This window comes from Lithobates pipiens, unplaced genomic scaffold (genome assembly GCF_037356315.1).
Source record: "Lithobates pipiens isolate NorthernLeopardFrog02 unplaced genomic scaffold, aLitPip1_a1.2 Scaffold_27, whole genome shotgun sequence".
Classification (NCBI taxonomy): Eukaryota; Metazoa; Chordata; class Amphibia; order Anura; family Ranidae; genus Lithobates; species Lithobates pipiens.
In genome coordinates, this window is record NW_027507788.1 from 223,948,357 (window position 1) to 223,969,668 (window position 21,312).

The 21,312-nt window shown below is 46.4% G+C and overlaps 1 protein-coding gene across 5 annotated transcripts in view; it reads right to left on the reverse strand.

Moving 5' to 3' along the window:
• The window catches only part of CHD5 (chromodomain helicase DNA binding protein 5), a 279,954-nt gene that overhangs the window by 116,934 nt on the left and 141,708 nt on the right, over positions 1–21,312 (reverse strand). For all 5 annotated transcript variants that reach the window (XM_077458298.1, XM_077458299.1, XM_077458297.1 and 2 more), the window contains exons 12-14: positions 10,102–10,233; positions 8,519–8,621; positions 5,153–5,344 (exon numbers count right to left, since the gene is read on the reverse strand). In XM_077458298.1, coding sequence (XP_077314424.1) covers positions 5,153–5,344; positions 8,519–8,621; positions 10,102–10,233 — 427 coding nt within the window. The remainder of the gene's footprint in view (positions 1–5,152; positions 5,345–8,518; positions 8,622–10,101; positions 10,234–21,312) is intronic.

Below are 21,312 nucleotides of genomic sequence, written 5' to 3' on the forward strand. Positions count from 1 at the left end.
AAGCCCCGCTGGGCTCCAGTCCACCAGCATGTGTGATGACATCACCACTACTGCTCCGTCCTATGCGTTTTGTCCACATGAACGTCTTCTTGGCCAAATCTAGTCAGGCTTTTTGTTTTCCACCTAGAGTCTGTCATTAAAACCCTCCCTGTCCTAGGATGACAACCTTTGCTTGCCATATGTCTTTTATAGATGAGCAGCATTGTCACCCAGGGACAGGAAAGGTATTAGAACTACAGAACACCCCCCCCCCCTTCCTTCCATCTCCCTGTCTCCACAATATAGTGGCAGAAATATTCTGCAGTCCAACTTGGCATGCTGATAAAGTTGCTTGAGAAAACATTTCACAGATTACAATATAACACTAGACATATGGCAGGATCAACAGGTATTTTTGTGCACCTGTTGAACGGATATAAAAAAAAAAAAAAAAACACTTTCAGTACTTACAAATTATCTCTTCTGTTTTTAATATATACCTATTAGATTGATCTCCTTATTACTGCTCTTGCAAAATGAACCAATAGTCACTAGTTTACTTTTTTTCCTTCTGATGGAATTTTATAATGCTTTCAATGTAATACTTCATTCATTACTCTACTCGTTACATTTTAACATTGTCATGTACTCATCCTGTTCATAAATCAATATGTTTAGCTTTATTGCTATTTGAATATTGTACCACCATCCTTGTATGTACTCAATTTGTCAATCTTTGTTATATTTAAAAAAATAAACATATTTTTTGGTGAGAAAAAAAAACACTTTAATTGGTATATTTAATAGATCAAAAGGGTGCGCATACATGTTACAGTGGAAGTAAAATATATCTGAGCACCACAAACAGAAAATGCTATTGAATTCATTTTTAAATATTCAAAATGCTTTATTTTGTTGGCAGATTGCTTTGAAAAACACACAGCTAACATTTCTAGCAGTAGCCATCTTGAGTAAGGGCAGATGATTCATGTAGCATTTACTTCCTAAAATTAATATGCCCTTAGCTCAGACATGCAGGAAGGAGGGTCTGGTTAGATGAGAAAGCCCCTCAGCCCCTCCTCCAGAAACCAGGAAGTAACTGAAGAAATGTAAAAAAATAAAACAAGTAAATATTTTGTAATATACCTTCCGGAAATTTGCTAGCAGCATAAGGATTAAAAAGTGTTAATGTTGAAGGAGAGAGTTTAGTTCCACTTTGAGCTATTGACACTAAGAGCCCTTTCACACGAGGGCATTTGGCATGCGCTATAGCATTAGAAATAGCGCCTGCAATCCTCCCCCTCAAACTGCTGCACCATTCATTCCAGTGTGAAAGCCCCGAGGGCTTTCACACCAGACCGGTGCGCTGGCATAGTCAGGAAAAGTCAGGAAAAGTCCTGCCAGCAGCTTCTTTGGAGTGGTGAAGGAGCGGTGTGTTTACCGCTCCTCCACCGGTGCTCCGGCGCCCTTTCTCGGGGGTAAAAGTACCCCGCTAGCGGCCGAAATGCGCCGCAAATCCGACGGTAAAACACAGCTATTTTTATATAGGTTCGGCGGTGTGAATGGCATTTGGCAGAACAGATAAGAGTAGCCCTGGAAAACATAAAAATGAGCTGAGGGCTCCCCCTGCTGACTGCATATGAAAATAAAAAACAAGAATATGTAATATTTGTGTCCAACAAAAGAAACGACGCCTGCCTGAAAAGTATTGGGACGCCTGCCTTTATATGCACATGAACTTTAATGACATCCCAGTCTTAGTCCGTAGGGTTCAATATTGAGTTGGCCCTTTGCAGCTATAACAGCTTCACCTCTTCTGGGAAGGCCGTCCACAAGGTTTAGGAGGGTGTCTATGGGAATGTTTGACCATTCTTCCAGAAGAGCATTTGTGAGGTCAGACACTGATGTTGGACAAGAAGGCCTGGCTCGCAGTCTCCACTCTAATTCATCCTAAAGGTGTTCTATCCCAATATAATACCCAATACTTTTGGTAATATAGTGTATGTATAAAACCACCAAGTATGCCATTTAACATACAAGCGCACATTTGCTGCAAGCAAAATGGTCACACTTGGGAATGATTGAACAATTCCTGTCTATCCTACCATTTATCAGGAGCCATCATCAAATTTGGAGAACTTACCCATCTGGAGGCCTCCAAAGTGTCTGACTGCAACAGGGCCCAGAACACGGAGAGAAAAGAGGGACCCCAAGGGCTTGTACGATCCACGAATGTAAGCAAAGTTATGCCTGGAACAGGTCAAATACTTGAAAGTAGGTGCTGCTACCTCCCTGTGTTATAATGCGGCTTTATCACTGGTGCTCTGGCAGAGGCAGCCGAATCCTCATCCACACTCATGGCCTGAATAAGGCCAGTTTGGCTGAAATACGTTGACATTTGTGGCTGTTATTTGTTACCCGCCAATAAACACAAGATTGCAGAGCACACGCCGGAGTGCCAGCTTGTCTATACCTGGGAGCAGTTCTAGCTACGGAAATAAACTTGGCAGATTTCATTCTCATTATACCACCACATCATTTATAAAGTGGTAAACAACAAAGCTTACAGTACATATGTATACTATTATCCCATAAAATAAGGAGCAGAGCACTAGGGGAAAGGTGGGGGAGGCACAGAAACCAACCAGAACCCAACCAGAACCCGTCCTGTTCTGGTGTGACAGCAAGATGGTGAAGTCCTAATGGTCACCATGGGTTTCTACACTTTCTACCCAACACAAATTTCTTTTTTTATAGCTATTCAAGAATGTTTTGTATTTAATTTATATTTTAAACTGAATGGGTTGTTTTACAAGGTGATCGTCTACAATCACTTTAAGGCCTGGTTCACACCTATGCAGGTTGCAGTTTGCATATTCCAGGTGCATTTTGCGTTTTTTCAATACACGATTTTGATCCATTGAAGTCTATGAAACGAAAAAAAAAGTCCCTGGCCCTTTCCATAAAATGCAGAGATGTCAATGTGACCCATAGGAAACCATGTTAAATGGCTTGTAGTGAGTGCCTGCAAAACTGAAAACACACTAAAAATGCATAGGTGTGAACCAGGTCTACATTCATTTACTTCTTGTTCTTCTCTCGTTGTTTTAGTTTGGTACATTGTATACTTTGCAAGTGTGTTTGGAAAAAACAATCAAAATGTACCTTAAAAAAAAAAAAAAAAAAAAAATATATATATATATATATATATATATATATATATATATATATATTTCTGCCAGCTTACCTACACTACCGTAGGTTTTCCAAGGAGCTTTGCTAAGATCTGAAGCCCTTGGTCCCGTTGCCCTGTTAGAACTTGTCAACTTCCTCAGAGACCATATTACTGATCACTTTATTGTGATCAGTAATATGGTCTGTGTAGTCGTCAATATAACTATACTATTTACCATGAATGCGTATGTGAAGACATGAGACTATGTTGTTTCTCTTGTATTATGTAAAATGTCTTATTTATTGTCATTATCTTGTATTACAAGTTTAAAATAAACAGTATCTTCCAAGAAAATTTCAATGTGCGTACACATACTGTATGTTTGCTTATGGACCAGTAGCAGCTGGTGTTTTTTTTTTGGGGGGGGGACAAATGAATTCCCCCCGACACTTACCCCGTGGGTGCGGATGGGCTCCTATGGGCGGCGGGCAGAGGCTCCTATGTCCTCTCTGCATCATGGCAGCTTCTGCCATGCAGCACCTTCCCTCTTAGGCGTCCATAGTATCGCCTATCCTTTCAGCCAATCGTGTGACAGGTCTTAAGACCTGCTTCACGATTGGCCGGGGGGAGGATCAGTGTGGCAATAGCGGATATTTATTCACTAGTGTCACACAACTGGGTGGGTTTGGGGTGCAGTGCTCTGCGCCCCGAGCCCACCCTTATTTGAAGCCTATTAGAGCCTCTGGCTCGGACCACGTGCTTCAAAAAAAAATACAAAAAAAAAAAAAAAAAACAAGAGACACACCCCTTGCCATTGGCAGCCACCGTCCAATTCCCTGTATGTAGATCAGGGGTCCGGATGTATGCATGGATTGGGGGGGTGCCCGTGAGCCCCTAACAGACGGGCAGGCCACTGCTATGGACCCAATCTCCCTGGTCTAAAGCAAAGTGAAATATAAAAGAATGTATCCGGGCCTTTTGTCTTGTTTTTAGCAGCTACATAGTTAGGTTGAAAAAATTACACAAGTCCATCCAGTTCAACCATAAAAATAAATAACAAAATAAAAAATAATAATATCAAACAATCCCATATACACAATTCTATACCCGCAGTTGATCCAGAGGAAGGCAAAAAACCCCAGCAGAGCATGATCCAATTTGCTACAGCAGGGGAAAAAATTCCTTCCTGATCCCCTGAGAGGCAATCGGATTTTCCCCGGATCAACTTTACCTATAAATGTCAGTACCCAGTTATATTATGTACATTTAGGAAAGAATCTATTCCACATTTCCACAGCTCTTACTGTGAAGAAACCTTTCTGTATTTGGAGATTAAAACTTTTTTCCTCTAAAGGTAAAGAGTGCCCCCCTTGTCCTCTGTGAATAACATTATATGGAACCCTTATGTATTTATACATGGTAATCATATCCCCCTTATGTATTTATACATGGTGCTCATATCCCCCCTTATGTATTTATAACTGGTGATCATATCACCCCTTATGTATTTATACATGGTGATCATATTCCCCTTAATCTCCTCTACTCAAGAGAGAATACATTCAGTTCCTCTAATCTCTCTTCATAGCTGAGCTCCTCCATGCCTCTTATCAGTTTGGTTGCCCTTCTCTGCACTTTCTCCAGTTCCCCGATATCCTTTCTGAGAACTGGAGCCCAAAACTGAACTGCATATTCCAGATGAGGTCTTACTAATGATTTGTACAGATGATATCTCTCTCTCTGGAGTACATACCTTTCTTATACAAGAAAGGACTTTACTCGCTTTGGAATCCACAGCTTGGTACTGCATGTTATTATTGAGCTTATGATCTGCTAAAACCCCCAGATCCTTCTCCACTATGGACTCCCCCAGATCCTTCACTACGGATCCCCCCAGATCCTTCTCCACTATGGATCCCCCCCAGATCCTTCTCCACTATGGATCCCCCCCAGATCCTTCTCCACTACGGATTCCCCATGAGTCATGTACCAGCTTACCTCTTTGTAGAGAGAATAGAGGAACACGATCGTCTGAACGGTCTTCCCTAGTCCCATCTCATCTGCGAGGATCGTGTCTGTTCCCTGCGCCCAGGAAAACCTCAGCCAGTTGAGTCCCTCCAGCTGGTATGGGTGTAAAGTGCCACCGGTGGTGTTGATGTACCACGGCTGTTTGTCAAATTTCACTGTGGGCTGAAACAAAGAAATGTACCTGTGCTACAGATCAGATGAGCTTCTTTTTGATAACACTGTAGTATCGATCTTCCCATTGCACACTTTCCCTGGATAAGGCTTTAGGAGTAGCGGGTGCTGCAGCAACAACCAATTGGAACTGGAAACATCACCGAATCAAATGCACATATTCGCCAGCACACCACGGATCGTCAATTACGTCCAAATCTTTATTGAAGAATGATCACATCACAGAAGACATAGTGCAACGTTTCGGAGCCGTGCAGGACCACTTTGTCAGGTAGATCCTCATACAGTCTGACAAAGGGATCCCGCAGGGCTCCAAAATGTTGCACTGATGTGGTCATTCTTCAATAAAGATTTGGACCTAGTTTCCGATTCGTGGTGTGCTGGCGAATATGTGCATTTGATCTTTAGGATAACAGTGACCTGTCATTTGGATAAATTGCATGGATGACACTTCAGGATTAAACTAAATTCTGGATGCTTTTTAACCACTTGCTGACTGTATACTCTATATATACAGCAGCAAGGTGGCTCCCATGGGACTTACCTGTACATGATCCTGCACTTCCGGGTCTGGGGCACACACGTGCGCCTCCAGCAGCCCACTACCGATGTGATGGGACACAGCGGGAGCCAATCATCGCGTCGGCCGTGACACCACTGATCGTTCCAGACATGGGCAGAACGATGGTCTGCCTATGTAAACAAGGCAGATTGATGTTCTGCCAGAAGGGAAAGTTGTGATCATGTGCTCGTGCAAAGCACGGATTTCTGCCTTCTCATAGTACAAGCACCTCCCCCCACAGTTTACACAAGCACAAGTTAGGCACACTGTTAACCCTTTGATCACCCCTGATGTTAACCCCTTCCCTGCCAGTGTCATGAATACAGTGACAGTGCATATTTTTAGCACTGATCACTGTATTAGTGGTCCCCAAAAAGTGTCAGTGTACAATTTGTCTGTAGCAATATCACAGTCCCACTCTAAGACGCCAATTGCTGCAATTACTAGTAAAAAATAAATATAAATTCCATAAATATATCCCATAGCTTGTAAACGCTATAACTTTTGCGCAAAGAAATCAATATACAGTAGTACCTTGGATTACGAGCATAAACCATTCCAGAAGAATGCTTATAATCCAAGGCACTTGTATATCAAAGCGAGTTTCCCCATAGGAATCAATGGAAACTCAGATCATTTGTTGGCCATGGCCACTGCTTATCTATATATAAAAAATAAATAAAAAATCAATGAATGTTGCTCTCCAAAATAAAGTGCTGAAATTAGGTGACAGTATATATCAATTCATACACATCCTGATATATAGAAAAATCCAATGCATAAATAAGCAGAGAATCAATATAATAGTGATCGATATAGTGCAATAAATGCAGATAAGGTAACTGTAGTGTATAAATACAGAAAAAAAAAAAAAACACACAATGCATAAATAGAATAAATATTCAACAATAGTCCATATATGTGAAAGTGCAAATAGTGCATACGAGTCACAGTTTGGAAGTGATGTGATCTTCCAACCTGATGTAAGGTAAGCAGCATTCAGAGAAAACGGAGGGGGTGGATGATCGCTCTAAGGAGAGAGGGGGGTCTCCCATCCTATTCCTCCTGAGGGACCCCAGTGTGTGCAGAGCTTAGGAGGTATTTCCTATAGATGCCTTTCTCCAAGGCTGGGTGAAATAGCCAAGCACCGCTCAAAATGCATCAAACCGGGTATACAGAGAAATTCGGAAGAAACAATATAGTGTAGTAGGCTTTAAACAGTAGATGTTTTATTACACATATATCAAAAGGTCGGGTACTCACATTCAGTATAAACAATATGTACAATGTATCCAACGAGCGGCGAGCTCGCGGCCAGGATGTCCCTTCCGGTGTCCGTATGTCCTATGCGTGTCGTCACTGTCACGTGACTTCATCGGGGATACACTACAGTCACTTTAGTTGCATTTATTGCACTATATTAATCACTATTATATTGATTCTCTGCTTATTTATGCATTGGATTTTTCTATATATCAGGACGTGTATGAATTGATATATACTGTCACCTTATTTCAGCACTTTATTTTGGAGTGCAACACCATTCATTGATTTTTTTTTTCTATACATTTTATTGTGGGTGGTGTTTGACCCGCACGGTGGCTGCTGCACCATAGAATTTGTTATAGTAGATTCCACAATAGCGCGGGAATACTTTACCCTTTCACTTCTCATCTATGCAGTATGGCATGTAGCCAGAGGTGGGGCAGGCGGGTGCTGGGGACAACTGAAAACACTCAGAGACCACTCAGACACTCCGAGACACTTATGAACGGAGTATTTCCAAGAGTCTCCGAGCGGCTCCTAGGGTCTCCGAGCATCACCGGCGCCTCACTGCACCTCTGGCCAAATGAGATAATGCACACCCCAGAGGCTTGAATCCGGCTCGTCTTGAGAGACAACGCTCGCTGACTGAGTCAGGATTTAAAAGCCTGTATTGCGAAACACTCGTAAAAAAGCGTTACTCGCAATCCGAGGTTCCACTGTACCCTTATTGGGTTTTTATTTACCAAAAATATGTCGCAGAATACATATTGGCCTAAATTGATAAAGAATTTTTTTTTCTCCATTTTTTTTATTGGATATGTTTTATAACAGAAAGTAAAAAATATTGTTTTTCTTCGTTTTTCTTTTCAAAATTTTCAATCTTTTTTTTTCTTTTTGTTTATAGCGCAAGAAATAAAAACTGCTGAGGTGATTAAATACCACCAAATACCATCAAAAGAAAGCTCTATTTGTGGGGGGAAAAAAAAAAAGGGACATCAATTTTATTACAGTGTCGCACGAACGAACGACAAAAAAGGGCCTGGTCATGAAGCGGGGTAAACCTTCCGGTACCCAGCTCACAGCTGCTACTGATTTAACCACTTGTTTACCAAGCGGTTCATAAAATGTAACTTTGTAGACAAGTGGTTAAACTAAAGACCTGACTTGTTTTCTTTTCCAGTCACCTATGGGCATCTGTAATGATCACAATCTCCAGGCCATTGGCTGCCATTACGGCGCTCACTTCGTGTGCTTCATTAACCTTCGCAACGTCCCAAGTAACAAATATTCTGGGTCTTGGCGCAGGCACTGTATTCACGAGGGGCGTTATCACTTACGTCAACTATCGGTGTCAGCGGAGGTTTGTCTTTTTCGTCCTTCAGTTTTCTGCTGTTCCGAACTTTGGCCGGAGTTCTCACTTCTTCTCCCAGCATCAACTCTCTGCAACAGATAATGCATGACAGACGCTTCTGCAGAATCCAATGAACACGAGGACACTAAGGGCTCATTTATACTTCGGCTTTGGCTTCAACGCACATTAATGGCTGGTTTACACTTGCTTGTTAAAGGCTTTGTTAAAGCTCTCTGAATGCCAGTCAAAGCTCCTGTCACTAAATAAAATGGTTAGCTTACAGTCCTGCTTACACCTTGCTTTTGCTTTGCTTCACTTAAAAAAATTATACCCCATGTAGCTTTAGTGGTGCTTCAAAGGGTCTTCAAAGCCTCCATAGAAGTCTATGGCAAAGCTTGCTTGAAGCCCAACTGAAGCCCCACCGAAGCGTCATCGAAGCCCCACTGAAGCCTCACAAAGCCCCACTGAAGCCTCACAAAGCCCCACTGAAGCCTCACAAAGCCCCACTGAAGCCCCTCCAAGGGCTCAATGAAGCCCCTCCAAGGGCTCAATGAAGCCCCACCCAAGGCTCATCGAAGCCCCACCCAAGGCTCATCGAAGCCCCACCCAAGGCTCATCGAAGCCCCACCCAAGGCTCATCGAAGCCCCACCCAAGGCTCATCGAAGCCCCACCCAAGGCTCATCGAAGCCCCACCGAAGCCTCATCGAAGCTCCACCGAAGCCTCATCGAAGCCCCACTGAAGACTCCTCGAAGCCATACCAAAGGCTCATTGAAGCTCTACCGAAGCCTCATCGAAGCCCCACAAAGCCTCACAAAGTCACACCAAAGGCTCATTGAAGCTCTAGCAAAAGCCTCATTGAAGCCCCATTGAAGCTCCACCAAGGCCTCATTGAAGCTCCACCAAGGCCTTATAGAAGCTCCACCAAGACCTCATTGAAGCTCCACCAAGGCCTCATTGAAGCTCCACCAAGGCCTCATTGAAGCTCCACCAAGGCCTCATTGAAGCTCCACCAAGGCCTCATTGAAGCTCCACCAAGGCCTCATTGAAGCTCCACCAAGGCCTCATTGAAGCTCCACCAAGGCCTCATTGAAGCTCCACCAAGGCCTCATTGAAGCTCCACCAAGGCCTCATTGAAGCTCCACCAAGGCCTCATTGAAGCTCCACCAAGGCCTCATTGAAGCTCCACCAAGGCCTCATCAAAGCACCAAGCAAAAGCAAGGTGTAAACAGGACTTTAAGCTAACCATTTTATTTAGTGACAGGAGCTTTGATTGGCTTTCATAGAGCTTTAACAAAGCCTATCCGAAGCCTTGTTTTGAAGCAAGTGTAAACTGGCTAAATGCGGTACTGCACACCACACAGGCTTGAATCCTGCTCGTTTTGTGAGTCAAGATTAAAAAAAAAAAAATAGCTTGCATTGCGAAACGTTCTTTAACCACATTACTCGCAATCTGAGGTTCCACTGTATATAATTCTGCTGTATGGTAGTAATGGGGTGAAGGGGCAGACTTGTTAGGTAATCAGGACAGTGATGACGTGCTTAGCGATTCCCCGCAGACGATCGATACCTGTGGTCCCAGTAAGCTAGTTTGAGATTCTCGTAGTCTGGAATGTCGATGTCATCAATCTCCCAGGTGCACTGGTCGTAGGGTAAGTCCTTCCACTTAAGCAGATAATGGATGTCTCCTTTCTTGTCCAGGCTGCAAACAAAAAACACACACAGGAGGTCACTTAATGAGGTTTCCTTTCTACAGCCTTCGTGAGGATCCATCGATCATCAGTGTGAAAAGCCATTCATCACAACAGTGTTTAAAGCTGAACTTCGGGCAAAAGGTTTACTTAAAGCGGATCTACACTGTACCTGACCTCCACAAACCAAAAACACGATTTCATTCATTTTTATTATTCAAAGCAAAACTCCCCCCATCCATCCATTCATGTCTCCATCCATCCATCCATGTCTCCATCCACATATGTCTCCATCCATCCATGTCTCCATCCACATATGTCTCCATCCACATATGTCTCCATCCACATATGTCTCCATCCATCCATGTCTCCATCCACATATGTCTCCATCCACATATGTCTCCATCCACATATGTCTCCATCCACATATGTCTCCATCCATCCATGTCTCCATCCACATATGTCTCCATCCACATATGTCTCCATCCACATATGTCTCCATCCACATATGTCTCCATCCACATATGTCTCCATCCATCCATCCACATATGTCTCCATCCATCCATCCATCCACTTATGTCTCCATCCATCCATCCACATATGTCTCCATCCATCCATGTCTCCATCCACATATGTCTCCATCAATCCATGTCTCCATCCACATATGTCTCCATCAATCCATGTCTCCATCCACATATGTCTCCATCAATCCATGTCTCCATCCACATATGTCTCCATCAATCCATGTCTCCATCCACATATGTCTCCATCCATCCATCCACATATGTCTCCATCCATCCACATATGTCTCCATCCATCCATGTCTCCATCCACATATGTCTCCATCCACATATGTCTCCATCCATCCACATATGTCTCCATCCATCCACATATGTCTCCATCCATCCACATATGTCTCCATCCATCCACATATGTCTCCATCCATCCACATATGTCTCCATCCATCCACATATGTCTCCATCCATCCACATATGTCTCCATCCATCCACATATGTCTCCATCCACATATGTCTCCATCCATCCATCCACATATGTCTCCATCCATCCATCCACATATGTCTCCATCCATCCATGTCTCCATCCATCCATCCACATATGTCTCCATCCATCCATGTCTCCATCCATCCATCCACATATGTCTCCATCCATCCATGTCTCCATCCATCCATCCACATATGTCTCCATCCATCCATGTCTCTATCCATCCATCCACATATGTCTCCATCCATGCATGTCTCCATCCATCCATCCACATATGTCTCCATCCATCCATCCACATATGTCTCCATCCATCCATCCACATATGTCTCCATCCATCCATCCACATATGTCTCCATCCATCCATCCACATATGTCTCCATCCATCCATCCACATATGTCTCCATCCATCCATCCACATATGTCTCCATCCATCCATCCACATATGTCTCCATCCATTCATCCATCCACATATGTCTCCATCCATCCATCCATCCATCCACATATGTCTCCATCCATCCATCCATCCACATATGTCTCCATCCATCCACATATGTCTCCATCCATCCATATATGTCTCCATCCATCCATCCCTCCACCCATCCATGCCTCCACCCATCCATGCCTCCACCCATCCATGCCTCCACCCATCCATGCCTCCACCCATCCATGCCTCCACCCATCCATCCATGTCTCCATGCTTTATTTTGTTGAAAATCACCCCTAGCATTTCTGGCCGGGGCCATCTTAAATTCATTTTTTCATCTTTCCATCTATTAAAGCGGAGGTTCACGAAATTTGAACCTCCGCTTTTCGGAACCCTCCCCCCCTCTGGTGTCACACTGGGCACCTTTCAGGGGGGAGGGGGGGTGCAGATATCTGTCTAAGACAGGTATTTGCACCCACTTCTGGGCATAGACACCCGCGGGAGTCTATGCCTCTTCCTGTCCCGCCTGTCTGCTGGGAAACACACGGGTCCCAGAGACAGCGCGGACCATTTTGATTGCACTGTGCGACTCGCATGCGCAGTAGGGAACCGGAAAGTGAAGCCACAAAGGTTTAAGGACAATAAGGAGAAGGACAGGTAAGTGTCATTATTTAAAAAGTCCGCAGCTGCAGTATTTGTAGCTGCGGATTTAAAAAAAAAAAAATTTTTGCGGGTCTCCCGCTTTAAATCGGGTTTATAGTCAAATTGTTGACTTTAACCTACAGGTAAGCCTATAACAAGGCCTATAATAAGGCTCACCTGTAGGTAAAAAGAATATCTCCTAAACCTGTACAGTTTAGGAGATATTCCCCTCACAATGAGCCACTGACTTCAGTGGTGCATGCGCATAGGGGATTCTCGGCTGAAAGTCCGGCAGACGCCAGACCTGGCCGGAAAGAAAACTCCCACGCACATGCGCGGGAGTGACGGCATCGCGGCTCCGGCCACTCACAGCGCCGGAGCCGCAATACCCGGAAGACACGCCAAGGGAACATGTCAGCTCCCTCGGCGCCTCGTTCTAAGGTAAGTATTTAATAATGAGCTAGTATGCGGTGCATACTAGCTCATTATGCCTTTTCCCTTGCAGGTGTAAAAAAAAAAAAAAGTCAGCGGGTTTACTCCTGCTTTAAATCTTCTGCCCTTGTTGTTGTTTTAACTTTGGATAGTAAAATATATTATAATATAACACTTCCTGTTTCTTGTGTGGTCATTAGCCTAGGCCTATGACATCATACACAGTTCTCTCTCTCCTCAGAGTTTGCCAGGAAGGGAGGGGGGGGGGGTGAGTCATAAGAGGGCCAATGAGAACTGCAGAGCTGGAGGTGTGCCTCTGTGTAAATCTAGGAAGTGAACAGGCAGCAGCTTCAGCTGCCCACAGTTAAAATGGCTGCAGCCAGACTCAGCGGAGGGAGATTTGTGCAGCATATTTGGCAAGTGCGGGATCACAGTATATATAAAATAATATGCAAGTGGTTGGGAGGGAAGCTTCAGAATGGCAAAGATATTTTTATTATAAAATTATGTGAGCGGACTGCAGCTCCTCTTGAAAGCGGTTCTAAAGCCTCTTTTTTTTTTTTTTCCCGTTCAAAAATAATGAACATGTTATACTTACCTGGGCCTGTATTGGTTTTTGCACAAAGCAGCCCCGATCCTCTTTTCGGGTTCCTCGCTGCAACTCCTGGCCCCTCCCTCCTGGCGAGTGCCCCCCCCACAGCAAGCAGATTTGGGTGTCCATTCAGACCCCCCCCTTCTCCTCATTGGCTCACTGACTTTGATTGACAGAAGCGGGAACCTATGGTGCTCCATCGCTGTCTCGGGAAGAGGGAGAGTCCCAGGCAGCCGAGTCTCTCGTGCAACATCGCTAGATTGAGATGGGGCTCAGGTAAGTATTAGGGGGGCTGCTACACACAGAAGTTTTTTTCTTCATCTTCATGCATAGAACGCATGAAGATAAAAAAATAAAAAATTCTTACTTCTGACTTTACAACCACTTTAAGTAAGGGCAAATGATGTATGAAGCATTTACTTCCTGGAATTCATCTGTCCTTAGCTCAAGCATGCATGGGGGAGGATGTGCTTAGCTGAGAAAACCCCTCCTTCCAATGAAGACTCCTGGGTAGTATGACATTATAATGACATTATTTACCTAGGCAAGAAACCAGGAAGTAACTGAAGATAGATATATAGATATATATATATATATATAGATATATAGATATATATATATATAATATATTATAAAAAGGTTTAACCGCTTAGCGTCAGCCCCACGTACATTTACTGTGGACGCTCTGTGCCAGATCACGTACCTAGTACATGATCTAAAACTTCTGGGTCTGGGGTGTGAGCGATGCCAGCGACCCGCTCCCGCTGTGATTTTACACAGTGGGAGCCCCAGTGGCGGGTACCGCAGACTTGACGCTTAGACAGCACAGAGGCAGAACGAAAATCTTCCTATGTAAACACAGCAGACTGGCGTTCTGTAAAAAGAGGAAGGCACTGATCACTTGTTTTGGCTAAGCAGGAACACTGATCTTTACCTCTCCCCACGCAATTGTCAGTTAAAGTAACGCAGTGCCGTATCGCAAAAAAATGGCCTGGTCATCATGGGGGGGGTTAAATCTTCTGGAGCTGAAGTGCTTAAAACACGTACATATGATACACTTTCCAATCTATTTACTAATGCTAGCAGCATGAGGATTACAAATAATCAATGTTGATTGGGAGAATACAATACAGATCACCAGGTGGTCTGAGGATGGAAGAAGAGACAGTGAAAGGCTTCAGTCACATCCCAGCACCTTCCTCTCTCCTCACCCATTCAAATAAAGCCTTCCAACAATGCGTTCTGTGAATGGAGGAGAGATCATATAGTATACACGCTCCTTCTCTCCTCCATTCACACAAAGCCTTGTATTCTGTGGGGAAAAAATACAAGCGACATGGGAGCTCTCCCTACCGTTTGTTACGCCTCACTCCTGCCCTTTACCACCATGGAACCCCTTGATATCGGAGTCCAGTTTGACAATACATTTTGCCCTTTGTATCTTATAAAGTGATAATTCACTCATTTGTGTTGCCGTCACTCTGTAATTGATGCTTTCTACGCAAATGTTTCTCCCAAAACCGTATAGATTTAAAACTCCAACTAAAGCTTTGTAAAAAAAAAAGTATAGAAGGCTTTTTGTGGATGTGCGAGGACCATTGCTCTTATCCACACCAACCGCAGCCATGCATACGCAGTATACATATCATTAGACCTAACTTACTTAGCTAGTGTAGTGCAGTGGGGGTGGTGAGCCCTTAACAAAAAAAAAAAACCCAAAAAAGATCAAGCCACTCAAAAAAGATGGCATGAAGGACAAACAATGTGCCACAAAAATGTCCTCTTCACATCACCTCCCCACAGTAGTGTCCTCTGCCCCCTTCACATCACCTCCCCACAGTAGTGTCCTCTGCCCCCCTTCACATCACTCCCCACAGTAGTGTCCTCTGCCCCCCTTCACATCACTCCCCACAGTAGTGTCCTCTGCCCCCCTTCACATCACTCCCCACAGTAGTGTCCTCTGCCCCCCTTCACATCACTCCCCACAGTAGTGTCCTCTGCCCCCCTTCACATCACCTCCCCACAGTAGTGTCCTCTGCCCTCTTCACATCACCTCCCCACAGTAGTGTCCTCTGCCCCCCTTCACATCACCTCCCCACAGTAGTGTCCTCTGCCCTCTTCACATCACCTCCCCACAGTAGTGTCCTCTGCCCCCATTCACATCACCTCCCCACAGTAGTGTCCTCTGCCCCCCTTCACATCACCTCCCCACAGTAGTGTCCTCTGCCCCCCTTCACATCACCTCCCCACAGTAGTGTCCTCTGCCCCCCTTCACATCACTCCCCACAGTAGTGTCCTCTGCCCCCCTTCACATCACCTCCCCACAGTAGTGTCCTCTGCCCTCTTCACATCACCTCCCCACAGTAGTGTCCTCTGCCCCCATTCACATCACCTCCCCACAGTAGTGTCCTCTGCCCCCCTTCACATCACCTCCCCACAGTAGTGTCCTCTGCCCCCCTTCACATCACCTCCCCACAGTAGTGTCCTCTGCCCCCCTTCACATCACTCCCCACAGTAGTGTCCTCTGCCCCCCTTCACATCACCTCCCCACAGTAGTGTCCTCTGCCCCTCTTCACATCACCTCCCCACAGTAGTGTCCTCTGCCCCCATTCACATCACACCCCACAGTAGTGTCCTCTGCCCCCTTCACATCACCTCCCCACAGTAGTGTCCTCTGCCCTCTTCACATCACCTCCCCACAGTAGTGTCCTCTGCCCCCATTCACATCACACCCCACAGTAGTGTCCTCTGCCCCCCTTCACATCACCTCCCCACAGTAGTGTCCTCTGCCCCCCATCACATCACCTCCCCACAGTAGTGTCCTCTGCCCCCCTTCACATCACCTCCCTACAGTAGTGTCCTCTGCCCCCCATCACATCACCTCCCCACAGTAGTGTCCTCTGCCCCCCTTCACATCACCTCCCCACAGTAGTGTCCTCTGCCCCCCATCACATCACCTCCCCACAGTAGTGTCCTCTGCCCCCCTTCACATCACCTCCCTACAGTAGTGTCCTCTGCCCCCATTCACATCACTCCCCACAGTAGTGTCCTCTGCCCCCTTCACATCACCTCCCCACAGTAGTGTCCTCTGCCCCCCTTCACATCACTCCCCACAGTAGTGTCCTCTGCCCCCCTTCAAATCACTCCCCACAGTAGTGTCCTCTGCCCCCTTCACATCACCTCCCCACAGTAGTGTCCTCTGCCCCCCATCACATCACCTCCCTACAGTAGTGTCCTCTGCCCCCTTCACATCACTCCCCACAGTAGTGTCCTCTGCCCCCCTTCACATCACCTCCCCACAGTAGTGTCCTCTGCCCCCCTTCACATCACTCCCCACAGTAGTGTCCTCTGCCCCCCTTCACATCACCTCCCCACAGTAGTGTCCTCTGCCCTCTTCACATCACCTCCCCACAGTAGTGTCCTCTGCCCCCATTCACATCACACCCCACAGTAGTGTCCTCTGCCCCCTTCACATCACCTCCCCACAGTAGTGTCCTCTGCCCTCTTCACATCACCTCCCCACAGTAGTGTCCTCTGCCCCCATTCACATCACACCCCACAGTAGTGTCCTCTGCCCCCCATCACATCACCTCCCCACAGTAGTGTCCTCTGCCCCCCTTCACATCACCTCCCTACAGTAGTGTCCTCTGCCCCCCATCACATCACCTCCCCACAGTAGTGTCCTCTGCCCCCCTTCACATCACCTCCCCACAGTAGTGTCCTCTGCCCCCCATCACATCACCTCCCCACAGTAGTGTCCTCTGCCCCCCTTCACATCACCTCCCTACAGTAGTGTCCTCTGCCCCCATTCACATCACTCCCCACAGTAGTGTCCTCTGCCCCCTTCACATCACCTCCCCACAGTAGTGTCCTCTGCCCCCTTCACATCACCTCCCCACAGTAGTGTCCTCTGCCCCCCTTCAAATCACTCCCCACAGTAGTGTCCTCTGCCCCCTTCACATCACCTCCCCACAGTAGTGTCCTCTGCCCCCCATCACATCACCTCCCTACAGTAGTGTCCTCTGCCCCCTTCACATCACTCCCCACAGTAGTGTCCTCTGCCCCCCATCACATCACCTCCCTACAGTAGTGTCCTCTGCCCCCCTCTCACATCACTCCCCACAGTAGTGTCCTCTGCCCTCTTCACATCACCTCCCCACAGTAGTGTCCTCTGCCCCCCTTCACATCACCTCCCCACAGTAGTGTCCTCTGCCCCCCATCACATCACCTCCCCACAGTAGTGTCCTCTGCCCCCCTTCACATCACCTCCCTACAGTAGTGTCCTCTGCCCCCCATCACATCACCTCCCCACAGTAGTGTCCTCTGCCCCCCTTCACATCACCTCCCTACAGTAGTGTCCTCTGCCCCCATTCACATCACTCCCCACAGTAGTGTCCTCTGCCCCCATTCACATCACTCCCCACAGTAGTGTCCTCTGCCCCCCTTCACATCACTCCCCACAGTAGTGTCATCTGCCCCCCTTCACATCACTCCCCACAGTAGTGTCCTCTGCCCACCTTCACATCACCTCCCCACAGTAGTGTCCTCTGCCCCCATTCACATCACTCCCCACAGTAGTGTTCTCTGCCCCCGCTCACATCATTTCCCCACAGTAGTGTCCTCTGCCCCCCTTCACATCACTCCCCACAGTAGTGTCCTCTGCCCTCTTCACATCACTCCCCACAGTAGTGTCCTCTGCCCCCCTTCACATCACTCCCCACAGTAGTGTCCTCTGCCCCCCTTCACATCACCTCCCCACAGTAGTCCTCTGCCCCCCTTCAAATCACTCCCCACAGTAGTGTCCTCTGCCCCCCTTCACATCACCTCCCTACAGTAGTGTCCTCTGCCCCCATTCACATCACTCCCCACAGTAGTGTCCTCTGCCCCCATTCACATCACTCCCCACAGTAGTGTCCTCTGCCCCCTTCACATCACCTCCCCACAGTAGTGTCCTCTGCCCCACTTCACATCAACCCCATCTCCCCCAGTACTGTCCTCTGCTCCCCTTCACATCACCTCCCACAGTAGTGTTCTCTACCCCCGTTCACATCAATCCCCCCTCCCCCAGTAGTGTCCTCTGCTCCCCTTCACAACATCTCCCCCACAGCAGTGTCCTGCACCCCTTCACATAATTTCTCCCCCACCCCCTATAGTATCCTCTGCCCCCCCCCCATACAGTAGTGTCCTCTGCCCTCTTTCACTTCATACCTCCCACTGTAGTGTCCTTGCCCACCCTTTCTCAGCAGTGTCCTCTGCCCCTTCACAACCCCCCCCCCCCCCCACACCCACTGTAGTGTCCTCTGCCCCTCACAACAGTGTACTCTACCCCCCCCTCCCTCCCACAATAGTGTCCTGTGTAGATGTCGACGGATATATCGGCCGATATTTGGTCTTTAAGAAATCAGCATAAATGATTATGCAAATTCGGCCGATTAATATTGACCGCACTGTGCCCTGTTGACCTACAAGTGTTCCTCCTCCCTTCACCACACTGCATTGGCAGAGTGGCAATTGACTCTTGCAAGAGCCGCTGAGTATGTGAAACTGACACATGTAACTGAATACAGAAAGACAGGAGCTGTCAAAATTCAGCTTTGATGTCGGGGGTGGGCCGCTAAGTGCCAACCAGTGCCACCTGCCAAAAAAAAAAAAATTGGCCTAAAATATCGGCCGCAAAAATCACATATCGGCAGCCCCGATTTCTAAATATCGGCATGGTCCAGAGAAAAACCCATATCGGTCACCTCTAGTCCTGGGCCCCCCTCCCAAAGCAGAGTCCTCTGCCTTCCTTTATATCACCCCCCAATGTATTGTCTCCCCCCACAGACACTATAGTGTCCCTTGCTCACCCACCCCACAGTAGTGTCTTCTGCCCCCTTCCCCCACAGTAATGTCCTCTTCCCCCATTAACACCCCCCACCCCCCAAGCAGTGTCCTCTGTCACCTTCAGATTATTCCCTCCCCCACACAAATGCACACCAGGGCATAGGTAGCACTCCATTACCTTACAGCAGGTGTACAGGAGAGTGGAAGGCAGCATGGCACTGGTGTTAACCTTTCCTACTACGGTAACAAGCTGGTGAATGCTTGCTAGGACCGCCCAGCTTCCTAGCAACCAATCACCTGCTGGTTAACTCAAAAATTTAGATGAGGCAACTCCCACTCTCCATCCAGTACAGTGCTGCCTCCTCCTCTTTACTGGAGAGCGGAGCGGCGGAGGCTGGTGGAGAGGACTGGTAAACCCCTCTGTGTACACAATTGGCGGCTTGCCAAACCCCACGTAGGCAGTACGAAAGTGCTTATACATTTTTTGCAAATATATACACTATATTACCAAAAGTATGGGGACTCCTGCCTTTACACACACATGAACTTTAATGGCATCCCAGTCTTAGACCGGAGGGTTCAATATTGTGTTGGCCCACCCTTTGCTCCTATAACAGCTTCAACTCTTTTCGGAAAGGCCATCCACAAGGTTTAGGAGATGTGTCTATGTGAATGTTTGACCAGTCTTCCAGAAGAACATTTGTGAGGTCAGGCACTGATGTTGGACGAGAAGGCCTGGCTCGCAGTCTCCGCTCTAATTCATCCCAAAGGTGTTCTATTGGGTTGAGGTCAGGCCAGTCATGTTCCTCCATCCCTAACTCGCTCATCCATGTCTTTATGGACCTTGCTTTGTGCACTGGTCCAAATCATTTGGTGGAGGGGGATTATGGTGTGGGGTTGTTTTTCAGGGGTTGGCCTTGGCCCCTTAGTTCCAGTGAAGGGAACTCTTAAGGCATCAGAATACCAAGACACTTTGGACAATTTCATGCTCCCAACTTTGTGGGAACAGTTTGGGGACGGCCCCTTCCTGTTCCAACATGAGTGCCCACCAGTGCACAAAGCAAGGTCCATAAAGATATGAAGGAGTGAGTTTGGGGTGGAGGAACTTGATTGGCCTGCACAGTCCTGATCTCAACCCGATGGAACATCTTTGGGATGAATTAGAGTGGAGACTGCGAGCCAGGCCTTCTTGTCCAACATCAGTGCCTGACCTCACAAATGCTCTTCTGGAAGAATAGTCAAAACATTACCAATAGACACCCTCCTAAACCTTGTGGACGGCCTTCCCAGAAGAGTTGCAGCTGTTATAGCTGTAAAGGTTGGGCCAACTCAATATTGAACCCTCTGGACTTAGACTGGGATGCCATTAAATTTCATGTGCGTGTAAAGGCAGGCGTCCCAATACTTTTGGTAATATAGTGTATTTAACTGTTTGCCCACGTTTCAGTTGTAATATATTTATGTTCAGGTATTAACAATCCAAAACGTATAACTCCTAAGAGTCACTTCTTATTTATCTCACAGAATTCTGAACGTCGCCCCTTCCAATAAGAATACATCAAATATAAAAACAGATTTGACATAAATCAATGACACCGCTGTACACTGCAATTGTAATATGCAGACTGCAGAGGAGAGGAGGACATCGGAGTGAATGGATCACCGGCGTCATGCACAACATTCCCACTTCACAAGATGAAATGAAGGGCTGCAAAGTCCATGTCTTGGTAAAGCGGCTTTATAGGATGCAAAAGCAATCTTAGATTTAAAATATAATATACTTAGGTGATTGTAAACCTAAAATTATTATTATTATTTTTTTTTTTATTTACATTTTTTAAACAAACATGTTGTAATTTAATCATAATAATTGAACTTTGAGATAGAGATTATATATATAGAGAGAGAGAGAGAGAGAGAGAGAGAGAGAGAGAGAGAGAGAGAGAGAGAGAGAGAGAATAGAGAGAGAATAGAGAGAGAATAGAGAGAGAATAGAGAGAATAGAGAGAGAGAATAGAGAGAGAATAGAGAGAGAGAATAGAGAGAGAATAGAGAGAGAATATAGAGAGAGAGAGAATATAGAGAGAGAGAGAATAGAGAGAGAGAGAAATAGAGAGAGAGAGAGAATAGAGAGAGAAGAATATAGAGAGAGAGAGAATAGAGAGAGAGAGA